General features: G+C 35.3%; 1 protein-coding gene across 1 annotated transcript in view; it reads left to right on the top strand.

Annotated features, from left to right (window-relative positions):
* CSMD3 (CUB and Sushi multiple domains 3) overlaps positions 1 to 14,487 on the top strand; it is a 611,488-nt gene that overhangs the window by 179,465 nt on the left and 417,536 nt on the right. Inside the window, 1 exon segment of the mRNA XM_032131786.1 lies at positions 11,824 to 12,031. Coding sequence (XP_031987677.1) covers positions 11,824 to 12,031 — 208 coding nt within the window.

Genomic DNA, 14,487 nt, shown 5'->3' with positions numbered 1-14,487 from the left:
GACAGTAGTTAGTAGTTACTGGTGCTTATCTTACCTCACAAATTTTTTACATGGATGTCTCCTATGAGCAGCTGCAAACATCCATGTCCCTTTGGTGAATCATTCCCATACTTCTCAAAACCCTTTGTGTATTGTGTCTCTCTGACAACACAACAACACAAAAACGCTTATGTACTACTGGTTATGCTGTTACATTGGCTACTCTGTTTCAGTGCATTTATTTTGGGGGTCAAGGTAAGCAAATATTAATTATATCTTGATTAATGCACTTTAATTTATGCAACTAATAGATCTCACCTCAAGCTACAGGAATCAGAGTATGAAGTTGGTTACATTGAGATAAGATGTCCATACTGATTCCCTTTTGATATTTATTTCATCTAGGCACTTCGATAACATGATTCCTTTGTAATATGATATTTCATTTTCAACATGCTATCAATAAATATTTATCACAAATAATATCAGGATACCGATTTTAATATCTTTATCAGGACAGCAATTTGACAGCAACAATATGTACTCAGCTTTTTTAATACCCTGAAAAGGTTTTAAACTTAATAAGATAGAGTGTACTTCACAAGAATCTATAAAACAAAATAGCTCCATGTCTTGTATTTTGAAGGTGTCCCTGCCAGTGGTAGAGGGGTTGCAACTAGATGATGATTAAAACCCCTTCCAACCTAAACAATTGTTTGATTCTATATCCTGCTAGAGGATGAATAGGGAAATAAAGGATGAATATGGCAATAAACAGAAACTTTTTCAGAATTCAGAATTCTGATTTCAGCAAGGTGGTCTACTACAAGGTCTGTCATCAGCTCTGTTTTGTTTTAGGAAGTGTCTGTAACAGCTGTAGTCATACAGAGTGCTATGACTCTTAATATCAATAAACATATTGCAACATCCTTATTTGGAAACAGCACTAGAAAGATGTTTGTTATTTTTTATTTATGATTAGCTCAATTCTGCTATCACTGTTTTTTTCACACGGTCAGTATTACAAGTTTGGTATAAGTTTAAGTCCTGGCAATTGAATCTTCGAAATTTTCAGTAGCTGATAGCAAGCTAATGAAAATAAAAGATGAACATTTGAACCATGATCCAATCACCTTCTTAATCTGAAGTAACAAAATAGACACCAGCCTGAGATTTTCAGTTGACTATTAGACATTCATTGCAATCTTCCAGGAAAAAATCTATAATGAATTCTGACACATTTTTAATGCTTTGGATTTCTATCATAAACCAGAATGGCTCTGAAGATGCCATGACTACCTGTTGACTCAATGATGTGTGAAATAAGGATGTATATTGTAGGCCTCAATGGCTCCAAAGGAAAGGCTTTTAAAAAGAACTGTTTTGTATAACTTTTTTGATTAACGTCAAAGGGACAAAAAGCACAGATATAAAATATATGCATGTGTATGTGTATGTGTATGTGTATGTGTATGTGTATGTATTCACTGTGCAATTTGTCATGGGGGAAAGGAATACCAAAAGATGTACTTGCCAGAGCTCAGTCTTTTAAGTAGAAGATCAGAGGAAATAGATGTGTCAGGGTGTAGCTTTTACCTGACTCACACTGAGGTATACCATGATCAGCCCTCTAGATCTGACGTCAGTTACATCCAGGGAGTCAATGCTCGTTCCAGCCACTCTCAGTGCTGGTGTTCATGCAGTGGCTGAGCTTTAATACAGTGCAGTTCTACTGTGGGCACTTTACTTCTGTGTGATTTTGTATGGCTGTATTAAAACATTTCCAGCAGATCTCTACAGACAAGGATCTTTGTAGGAAATCAGGTCAGTTCACAATGACACACGTTATGCACCTTTCCATTATTTTCTGGTATTGTTCTGACCATTGTTGGTCTGTGGCTACTGTCAATGCTCATTACACTCAATTTGTGTTTAGAGTATCCTGGTTTCCATGGCTTTCCACAGTCTGCACTGTACTCAGTTTTTGACCTAGGAGAGGGCACAATATTCCCAGAATCACAGAAACAGACAGTATCTGAAACTGGATGGCACCTCTGAATATAATCAAGTTCAAGTCCCTCCACTCAAAGCAAGGCCACCTGGAGTGGGGTGATCAGAGCCATGTCCAGTTGAGTTTTGAGTATCTGCAGGATAGACACCCCACAGCCTCCCTGAATATGTTTGAATGTTCAATCAACCTTACAGTAGGAAAAAAAGCATGTTTAACTGTTTTTCTTCTATTTCAATTTCTGCCAAATTTTCTCATTATTTCTCTTGGTACCATTCAGAAGAGCCTATCTCCATCTTCCCTGTCAAGTATTTATGAGCACTAATGATTCCTCTTGAACCTTCTTTACCCCAGGCTGAACATGCACTCCCTTAGATTCACTGGTATGTCTGCAGCTCCAGCCCCTGAATAATTTGTGACTCTTTGTGGGACTCCATCTGTCCATGTCTCATACTGGGAAGCCATCACTGGGCACAGTACTCCAGGTGTGAGGGAACTGGTCTCTATCTGGACTTTATGTTGCTTCTTGTATTTCACCACCTTTCACGCATTTCACTGCCTGGCTCTTCAGCCACTTTTCAACACACATCACAGACTCATCATCTACCCCATACTTTATCAGTTTGTCTATGAGAGTGTTACTGGCTAAAGTGAAGGAGATATATTCAACTTCTACTTGAAAAACTTTGTTCATCACTCAAGCAGAACACTGAAACTCCTATTTCTAAATGCTTCTGTGGTGTAAAAATCTTTTCCTTCCAGTTCTGATTTTAGTTTTCCAAATTTGAACATCTCTGTGAACTTTTCAAATGCAGGCAGACTTAAATTAAGTTTGATAAATTTTGGCAAATAAGGTAACAGAGCTGCCAAAGCAGTCATAAATTGGCTGAGAAAATGTCTTCAGAAGAGGTTAAGTCCTGCTCCTCTCTTCTGGTGAAGCAGTAGTCACAGTTCACATTCAGGAGTGCTGAATTTTAAGGTCTCTGCATAATTAAGCAACTACAGAAATCTTGACTTTGAAATCTTGGAAAAATTTTGTCATCATTTAGGCATTTTGTGCTGCAATAAAACAAAAATTCTTGTAGAAATGTAACATTACAGGAATAAAGAGATCACAAATATGCCACAGAAATTTTGCTTCTTGTTTTGTACAATGCTTGGTAAGAATACACCCTGATGTTTAGTGGTTTTACAAAAATGAGCATATGGAATTGCACATTTTAGGAAGAAATTTTGATGAACATTTGCGTTTTTCTTCAGTTCATAAAAGTAAATTATTTTAAGCTGCATGCTCCTTGTAATCCAGTTGCTGTTAGGCCAGAAGGTTCAAAGGACTAGACAATGAAAGTTATTATAGCCTCTTATGCCTCTAAAGTCCTATACTGAATGTAATAAAGAAAATTAGTATTAGTTGCTTGCTTGATGGTTTAGACACTGAAGTGGTCTCATTCCAACATTTTTAAAGCTAAGATAAAAATGACTGAAGATGTATGCATTGCAATCCTTTCTCCATTGAATGGTGAAATCTTAAAATTAGTGCACCTGTTCTGAGGAAAAAAAAAAAAGTACAACTTTTAATCAGGTCAAGAGAGTTGAAAATAAAATAAAGGAACTATTCTTTTTTCCCCTGATCTTGTTCTAGGTGTTCTCCTAGATTATGTGCAGGGAAATTTAAAAAATAGTGAGTGAATTCAAACAAGTTCTTCACTGTTTTTGTTTTGCAATTTGCTTGGCTGTTATTTTTCCTTTCTATCTCTACGCTATCACAGAAATGATAGGAGAACTTATTTTGGGACTGTAGGAGGTTATCAAATCCAACACACCTCTCAAGTCTGACTTTAAAGGCAGTTATATTTTCTCCGGGTCTTGTGCAGCTCACTTTTGAAAATTTCCAAGGCTGTAAGTTCCACAGCCTCTCCAGGCAAACATAAGCTCCCAGGAAATAACCTGCATCACCATGGCCTTCTTCGTCAGCTACAGGGGAACTTCTGCACCTGTAGCCTATGGTACCGTCTCCTTCTTCACCGGTCTTGGTGGCTTCAGGTTTGCATCTCTCATTTTCCTTATGCCTCCCTCTCTCTCTCTCCCGCTCTCCCTCTCTCTGCTGCTGCACAGCATTTTTCCCTCTTCCTAAACATGTTACCACAGAGGCACCACCAGTATTGCTGATTGCCTCCATTTTAGTCAGTGGTGGAGCTCCATCTTGGAGCATCCTGGAACTGGCTCCATGGGGGCAGCCCCTGACTTCTCACAGAGGCCACTCCTGCAGCCCCCTGATACCAAAACCTTGTCACACTAACCCAGTATAATCTTCATTTGTGCTAGCTTTTTTCTTGGTGGCTTTCACATTCTGCCTGCTACACTCCTCAGAAGGTCCTTCAAACTAAGAGGTGTCAACTGATCCCAAAGGATGTGCTAACTCATCCTCTGTGCCTGTCAGATGACATTGGGTGCTCTGGTTAGGATTCAGCCTTCTTCCTGACTATATCACCTCATGTTTTTCACAAAACAGAAACAAACTTCTTTTGTACAGTAAAATATCAACAGATAAAACAAGTGCCACTTTGAATACTTAGTTACTCATTTGGAGTCAATGGCTGTGTGGTGCTTAGTTGTCAGCTGGGTTAAAACACAACATTGTCATTATTTTATACATTAGCATAAACTTTTTTTTTATTCAATTACAACAATTTAATTGTAATTCCTTTATGGTTCAGAGGCAAACTGCAAAACCAGGTGTAAAAATCAGCTATTGCCAAGCTCATATTTGATGTAGTTTCTCTCCTGAGAAATCAAAAAAACCTCAAAATCCACAAGACTCCTAGTAATTTCTAAAATCTCAACTATTATGTTATTTATCATCTTCCGCATTTTTCATGCTTGGTTTAAAGACAAGACAAATTTTGAAGATAAAATTACATTTATAAACCCTAGTAAAAACCATTCTTCCTTGTAGGTATTAAAAATAATTAGAAAGAAAGAATGGTTGAATTTCAAGTTGATGAACTGATCTATTCTAGGTATTTTTTTTCCTTTTCTTTGTTGAAGCAATGAATTTAAGTAATTTGTGTTTTCCTCTGTATTCCATTTCTAATGAATTTACTCTTATGCCTTCTGCCCCTCAGCAACTCAAACAGTAAATATCAGGCTTGGGAACCATGAAATCTGAATTAATATCTTAATGCTGCAGAACTTCTAAGCTTTATTGTATCACAAAGCAACAGGAAACAGTTTGATCATCAAGAAATGTTTGTAATTCTTCTGTTGTGCTCATATTCATACAAGGCCTGTCCAAATATTTTAATTTAAATTACCTTGGTTTGTAAGCAATAAAAGCACTAATCCCTTCCCAAAGTTCATTTTTATGTGAGAAAAAGCAGTAATTTATTCTTTTGTTGGAAGACAGCAGTAAAGGAATGGTTGACTGATATACAGACTGGTTATTTTTGTTAAAAAAATCTTGTGAGTTAATCCATCAATTTCAAGTCCTGGTCTACTAAAAGAGAAAATAATAAAAAAACCCTCATCTATGTACATTTTTAACTAAACATATAGGTAAGAGTTCAGGAGGCTACATCCTTTGGATTTTTTTTGTAAAAAAGGCAAACTATTGGCTTTATGTGCCAAGATTTTACTTGTGTTTAAATGTTTCCTTCCTTCTTTATAGAATAAAGAACAATAAATGAGACTTCTGTGCACCGTTTACTAGAAAACAGTTTCTTTTCCTATCAGTGAAGGAGAGCCCAACTCGCCTAAATCACACCCACAACAGGACTTCTCCTTGGGAAAAAAAAGGGGCAGCTCTGAGGATATCACTGAATTTTAATTTATTGCCAGGTAACATAAACATTTAGTTACTGATTCAGGATTTGCGAAAAGAAAAAGAAGACAGAATCTTAAAACCCGTAGAGAACAGAGATTTCCTCTGCCTTCACCTGGGTTCGATCCGTCCCTTCCCCGCGCTCCTGCCGCACCTCGCCTTCAGCCGGCCAGCGACCGGCGGCGAGGGGACAGCGCCCACGGCTCCGTTTGTCCTTCATCCTTCGCTGTGTCCTCACTTAATCTTGTCCTCTGGCGCTGCCCTCCGTGCCCGCCCGGCCCCGCTGTGCCTGCCGTGCTGCCCTCCGTGCCCGCCCGGCCCCGCTGTGCCTCAGCGCGGCCCAGCCGCGGCGCAGGTCGGGCTGTGCCGGGCCCGGGCAGTGCGCGGCCGCCTCCCCCAGGTGCTACCCCAGGCTGCCCAGTACAAGGCTCCAGGCAAGCACAGGCTGTGCGGGTATTGTAGTGTTTTCCCCTGGCATAGGTAATTTTTGTGGTTCTGTCTCAAAGGTGGCAGGTGGGAAGGCAATTTATTCCGTTTAACTTAAGCTCAAGCACCATTTAAGCTCCTCACCTCTTTAGCTACAGATGCATTATTTGATTGATTTTTTTTAATTATTTTTTGCTGGCTGTCAAATCTGTATAAATTTTACTGGTATACTGAGCACAAAAGTGAAAAGTGGGAGATTTGAGGATGTGAATCATGTCAATTTATAGTCATCACTGTGTTTATTCGATATTTAAAATCTGTGAGTTTTACAAATCAATATAGAAGATAAGACTTCCATTTGTCCTCAAGAACTCTTTTATCTCCCTCTACTCAAAAGCTGGATGAACTTTATGTAAGTCAAAGATGAAAAATCTTCTGCAAAGCTATCCTGAAAGATTTTCAGTTGATGGATATTTTGCAATCTTTATATTTCAATTTCTGAAATCTTTAAAGTTATTCTTGTGAATAAATTATGAGGAAAAATTATTACAATTTTTTTATTCCTGAAGATTTGTAGAAAAAGTCAACATATAAATGTTTCTCAGATATTATATCTTTATATACCTGTCTTACATTATATTTGGAGTTTTTAGAATGTATCAGAATATTATATAAAATAAATATACTATGAATTATACTACAAACACTGTTGTCTATACTGTATAGATGCATTATTTGATTCTCTGACTCTGAACATTATATTATTGAGACTAAATTGAAGACCTAGTTTTTATTTAGCGGGACAAGATCTTGCTCTCCTAATGAGAAGGTCTTTAAACTGGGTTTTTGTGGTTGGTTACCAAAGCTTGCATGTTTATTGAGGAGCAGAGGATCAGGCAGAGTACACACAGAACAGAGTGATGAGGGATTTCCTTGCGCTCTTTTTGGTGAAGTGGGGTGACCAAAACCAGCTCTCAAGTGTCTGTACACAAACAAATGTGGCATGGGAAGCCCAAGAATTGCAACTTCACATGCAATCAGAGATCAACAACATTTTTAAAATCACAGAGCCATAGCAAAACAGTTGGCACTGCTGGAGTCCTGTGATAGACATATACAGACTCTTCAAGAAAGGTGGGCAGGGAACAAAAGGACTAAATGTTTGTGTAAAGGAGGAAGCAGGGGGAGGTGGCATTGCCTATGGAGCTTCCTAAAGATATTTTTGCGCATATGGAATCTATTACTGTGCTCATTTGTGAGCTTCATAATCAGACTATAATACCACAGATTTTAAAACTGAGTTTAACTTTTTAAGGTGCTTTTCACTTTAGCCTGTATAGTTTCTATTCTGCTGCTTGTCCGTAGCACAGACAATGAAGAAACAGAATAAGAAATTAAATTGAACCTGGGGTGTTTTTATGAAAGCAATATAGAATGTGCAGAAAATTTAACTGTTTAGTTCACTATTAATATCTTGATAGATAAGATGATGTGGTACATTGTGTACCAGATTAAAGATTGATCTACCAAGCAATCTCATTGAACTCTCAATGAAATCTATGAATTTGCATGTCCTATAAATCACTGATGATACTGCCTGTCTTTGATCACCTATTCTAATGAAATTTACAGTTCAATATTTATGTAACATTATTGTGAATATCACTGAAACCTACAAGAATAAGCAGAAAATTAAATGGAAAAAACTAGATAAATATATTTTCAAAATTTATTATAATAAATGAACAGTGAACAGCAAACCAGGAAGAAAATAAAAGATAAAATGTTGTGAAATCAGATTTCACCAGATTGTACACATGTACACATTTCACATTATTTTTTTTAATGGGTATTTAGTCATAAGATTGTAAAAGGAAAAAAAAAGAGAGAGAGAAAAGCTGCCTGTATCTCTGAACATAAATAGAAACAATCTATACCCACAAAAAGAAAAAAAAAACAAACCCCCAAACATTACTTTCATAATCATCACTCATCATAATATCAGTGATACTCCCTCTGCACAAGAGCCCTTATGCATATTCAAACAGAGATCTTAATTTGAATTCATAATACCTTGAAAAGCTTTTTTATGCCAAGTCCCCTCTTGCATATCGCTTTGAAAAGTCTTCCCCTTTCAGCATATGGTTAAGATCAGAGAAATATGTTAGGAAAATGACATCTTGGCAGTAAGTGTATTTTTTGCATTTATGCCTTCATATCACATTTGCAAGATTGTTATTGGATAAAATTTCCCAGTAGATGACCAAATCAATTTAATTTGAAAGTATGGAGTATGACTTTTAAAAGTAGGTTTTAAAAAAATATCAGTATTAGCTATGTATTTGTAATTGAACAATGTCAGATTCTATCAAGTCTTAACTGAAGCATTGTCTTCTTACAATTCCTGTGAATGTTTTTTTTTTTCATATTTGATAACTGGAAACTAAAAGGATGGGGATGCACCCAATTCTTTCAAGGCATTTAGGTGCTTAACCACTGTTTAGCTACCGCATTTTGATTGCAGTGATGCAGCACATACACATACAACAGAAACTGCTTCCTTAAACCCTCTTGATAACCAACAAACCGATAAATATATTCTCATTAACTACTATGTCCCATGCTTTCACAAACAGATATCATTTTACTGTTTCATGGACTTCATCCACCCCTCCAGATGTTCAAAAATAGACCATGATTTTGGATCCATTCGTCAGGATGGGTGCTTAGGACGGGAGAAGCAGCACACTCGATCACTGGGCACCAACACTGGCCAGACCCAGGTCACTGCCATACTGTCCTTGCTCTTCCCAAAATTCACTCTTCATTGTTTCATGTCATTCCTGCTATTTTGCTCCCTGCAACATTAAACTTACACCACAAATTATTTTTCCCCCAAGGTTAAATGTCCTTGAGGCACACATTGGGTTTCCCCATCCTACCACTTTAGCCACCAAGTATATCGTGGTCCTTGAGCAAAGACAGTCCCATGAATGGGCTTGCCTTTTCCTATGGGGAAAGGGGGTTAGGCACTTAAAAGTCTTTGAGGACTCCTACCTTGGTGGTTTGTTGGAGGTAATTCAGAAAGTTACAGAAAGGCAGGGCAAGAGATTACTGTGGATCTATACGAAAATCACAGCAAAGTTTTCTCTCCTCTCTTTCTTCCTTGTTCACATGTCCTTATTGGGCTTGTTGCGCGTTGATGAAAATCAGCCACTGTTACTCTTCCTAAATGTTTCCACACCAGTTATTCTATTTTCAACATTTCATAGCTGACATCGAAGAAATTATGCTGCTCCAATTATGATAGAAATACAGGTGCTAAAATCAGGTTGCACAAGATACAACTACTACATTTTCTTTTATTTGTCAGGGTCTTGTGCACTATGAAGTTAGTGGTAGAAGTCCTATCAACAGTGTTTGTCAATTTACTTGAAGATCAAATCTTTTTTTACTCTGTCTTCTCAACTTAAGGCATCAAACATTTGCATGGGCATAATGTTTTTCAGTCTTCTCCCAGATGTGAGCTTTTACCTATGGGGATCTGATTGCAAGACTTGAACCAAGCAGATTATATTGTAGGTGGAGGAAAATAAGAACACAGTAGTGTAATTCTGTTATTTATTGTTCTAATGCTCGTTGCTTCTAATGCAATACACTAAGATGATATCCAGCATGCTTTTGGTTATACTTGCAACACTTAAATGTAGATAATATTAATTGTATTTGTAGCAAATTTGCTACATGAATCAGAATAAAAGCCATGAGGATTTGTTTGGTCCATTTTGTTGATGGTAGCAAAATCACACTTTGGCAAAAATCTCTAAGCAGCTGTGACTCAGAATAAAGGGCACACTCATTGACATTGTTTGTGTTTTTAAACAGTGCTGCACTAGTATTTTTTAAGTTTTGGTAGACTATAGCAACATTTTTAGTAAATGGTTTATTTTGTTTCTAGGAACTAAGATATGTTTCTCCGTAATTCATTTGTGAAAAGAAAAGCATGAATTCTGCAATGCAGTAGGACAATTTGCTACTGTAAACTAGCAATTTAAAATTATTTTTCTGAATGTCCTTAATGCATGGAAACTTTTTTTTTTTTAATTCCTTTCACAATAAAGGACCAGAACTTGTGATGTGATGAGATTTCTAAGTTTTATTGTATTCATTGGATTCAAAGTGCTCTGGCTAATGAGTGAGATTAAATTTAAGATATGTTTTTTGTTTGGTTTTTTTTTTAATCTGGCATGGCATAATTTAGCAGAATTTTTAAGAGATAATTTTACATTCCTAAACTGCTGAAATTAGGTGGCTTCCTATAGTCATGATTTTTTTTTTTTTTCTGTTAAAAGTGAGCCAATATGTGTGTCAGAATTCTTTAAACTTTTTGTTCTGTGATCCTATACTCCTTAAAGGGTTTTTTTTCCCATCCTTATCATTAATTTTTCATCAGTATTGACTGGGTTTTCAGACTCTGGGGCAAGTTTTATTCATGTTAGCACTCTAACTGAGCAGAAACAAGAATTGCTTTTCAAATATGCTTCAAACATTTGGATAATAAACTGAATAAGTAATACAATAAGGTATTTCCATTCAAGTTATTTGAAAGGTATTTCTATTTTTGAAAAAAAAGCACTAGATTTCCAATCAATTTTATTAACTCACAGAAATAATTTTAATATAAGATCCTCAAAAATAATTTTAGAGTTATTCGGCATATATACACTATTAATAAAGAAGATCCATAACATCAGCCATTTTAGAATTTTTTCATCATAGAATAAGTTCTTTTAGAACTGATTTTGTGAATATCTAATGTTTGCCTGGTTTATCCAGCATAAGATCACATGCTAAAAAATAGAGTATTTTTGGTTTCAGAGTTACCATAAAAAAAAAAAATCATTGTGATAATTGCTCAAATAATTTCACAGTTATTCATATGACATGAAAAATGTAATCCTATGGTAAAATTGTAAATATTTGATCTATGAAAACTTATTAATCTTAATTGTGATAGCATCTTGCATCTGACATTAAGAAATCACTCATGAATGGCTTTGGTTTGAAAACTGATCAGCTGCTTGCAAATGAGAAAATGATTTTTCAAGAATAAAGCTAATCACTAGATGCTTACTAAAATAAAATAATACAATTGGCATATAATGGGTAAGATTCTCATGCTTCTTTTCTCAGTATAATGTGACTGCTGCACATTATGTGTCAGACTGTATATGATAGGGATTGAACTCAACTTGATTTATGAAAACATTTTTGGTTAAAGCAAAAGAGGAAATAGTGTCATTTTTGCATGCTATTGTAAAGTGAGGGAAACAATGCTAATCCATTTATATAATTATTAATAAACAGTAGATTATAAAAATATGTGCTGGCACAAGTATAATAATCTTTAAATAACTGAAATTTGAAGCAATTATTCTTTTAACACCTTAATTTTGGAGCAGCATTCCAAGTCAAACATGTTAAAAAGTCTTAAGCAATTGTTCACCTAAACAGTCATAAATTTCTATTCTCAGCAAGAAAGCGTACATTTTTTAAGGGGTGATTTTAATTTGTTTGGTTTTTTTGACAGCTGAAGATGCTTGTGGAGGAACTATGAGAGGATCAAGTGGAATCATCTCAAGCCCTAACTTTCCTAATGAATATCATAATAATGCAGACTGCACATGGACAATTGTGGCAGAGCCTGGTGATACTATCTCACTCATCTTTACAGATTTCCAAATGGAAGAAAAATATGATTATTTGGAAATAGAAGGTTCTGAACCACCTACAATAGGGTAAGTCAAATATCAAAATTCTAAAGTGATAAAACAGAAAAAAATGATGAAAAGTGAAATTACAACTTTTTGTTACTTTTCTTTTTGTGAATATATAGTCTTGCAGAAAAACACCCCTCACAATAATAATTGTGACTATGACATAATGTTGATATTCCAATTGCAGCTGTAAAATGGTTTTTAAAATATTCCAAACATGTAGCATCAAGATGAAGGGCACTGTAGACTCATTTGCCTCATTGTCTGTGTGCCTTACCATTTAACCACTACTGTATTAAAAATGTATATATTTAGAAACAGAATGGAATGGACTGTTGTACTAGTAAGGACTGGTGAAGCTTTCAGAGAGTTTAATGATGTCAGAAAATGAATGGCATGGAGGCCATTCAGCACAGAGCTAGGGGGAATTAGCATTGGCCCCACCTGTTGGTCACAGATTGTCTGTGGAGGATTTTCTGTACAGAGAACTGTATGCATGGTCTCTAAATAATGTGCTGTGATACACTTACCTAGAAATTTCCATCTTGATCTGTGAGATAAAACACCCTGAGCTGAGTAGTCACAATACTATTTGGCTCTGGTTTTACTCCAAATATAGCACCTTTAAGAAGAGTTTATGACTGTTTGGTTTTTTGTTGACTTAGCAGTAGTAACAATATTTTTGCTAGTCTGACTTCTGCAATTCTTGATCTGAGTGTAGATGCATTATGTAGATGTTGTAAAACAACTACAAGAAATAAAATAGTAAATAACCTCTTTCAAGATCAAATTCAGTTAAATAGGAAAAATAAATTACACATTCTGTGGCTTTCCAGTCTGGTAGTTTTATGGCAACACAGCATCACACTACTCAAGAAACATGTCAATATGACAAATCCTTGTGTTTGTTTTATTGGTTTAAATATGCTGTTGATTCACAGAAAATAAGTTGTATACAAATTCATAAATCACAGTTATGGTCTCCAGTAAAATCTTGATCTCTTAACTGGCTCATAAAGCTTTATGGAGGTTCTGTAAGACAGACAGAGGCATGTGAACAACAGGTGATACAAGTTGGCTAGACACATTGAAGTCAGTAGAGTCTTCTTTTCTTCATATCAGCATAAAACTCCTCCAAACATAACATAGACCAAATAAAATGCTCTTGATTTTATAATGAGGAAAGATCCAAAATTGGATAATTATATTGTTTTAAAAGCATCAGTCTTGGTTTCTGTAAGTGTTGCTTATAAGTAATATATTTTTACTGCTTCAGGGTGTAATAAAAGTCTTTAAGTCTAAGCTTTAGCAAATAGTGTTTTATAATTTGAGTTAATTCATACTGCCACCTACATAGTTAATTACCTGTATTAGAATATTAATTGATTGCCATTGGGTTTTTTCAGGCTCTTAAACTGAAATCTTTTGAACTAGCTGTCAGCTAAAATAAATTTTAAATAATAATTTATAATAATTAGTGAGGTAACACCAAGGACATACAGACATTGTGAATCACTTGAATAGCTGAATGTGCATTTGACTTTTCATTATTCATTCATGAGCTTGAAACAATTATTTCATTTTTTGTTCTACAAAAGGCTTTGGCCGTATTCAAATGATATACTAAGATTACTTTATATATGGAAATTCCCATTATCTGTTTACAAAACATAAAAATTTACAATGCTAATTTAATAATTGTTCATGTAGAGAAGCAGACTGAGAGCATATTCTTTTTATAGCTTGTCATTTATATTCCCTAAATTATACTGATGTGTTCAATTATGGAAAAGTATCCCCCATATGTTGGGAAAAATGGATTTGGAAAGCTTAATTAACAACAATTTGTTAATTAGATTTAGAGTGGTGATACTGTATATGCCCTTAGACTATTGCTAATCCAAAACTAAACCCAGGTTCTTCATCTTTTCATTTTGGAAAAAAAAAATTACATAATTTTAAAAATTACTAAAAACTTATTGATTGATCTGGGTAATAAGTATTATTATAATATAATTTCTTAGAACATTTGGTGCTTTATATGACTATTGCACCTAATGATTTAAAAAAAACCCCGCAAACTTTTCTTCTGCACATCTGCTGTGTAACAAAATATCCCTACTTTTTGTTTCTAAGTGAAATTGAGAGCCAGATTATGCATCAAGTAGATAGGCTGGGATTATCCATGAGACAAGACTTGGAATTCTTTATGAAGTGCTAACTTTCTGCAGTTTTCCAGTCAGTTACTATAATATTTCAGATACGACAGTCTTTTCTCTTAAGAAAATCTTGATAGGCCATTTTCATTTAAATAGTGGTGAAAAATTGTGTAGATGACATTCAAGGTTCTTGTTTTGTTGTTTATTCTAATGTTTGCCAGGTTGAGTTGAATTATAGGATTGTTTACATTTTGGAAGTAAAAATGAAGGAAAATTATTAGTTTGAGGAAATTATTTTCTCTTTTTTTTTTTTTTTTG

This window comes from Corvus moneduloides, chromosome 1, assembly GCF_009650955.1.
Source record: "Corvus moneduloides isolate bCorMon1 chromosome 1, bCorMon1.pri, whole genome shotgun sequence".
NCBI lineage: Eukaryota > Metazoa > Chordata > Aves > Passeriformes > Corvidae > Corvus > Corvus moneduloides.
Note: the sequence above shows the minus strand (reverse complement) of the source record. Positions and strands in the feature narration are given on the sequence as shown.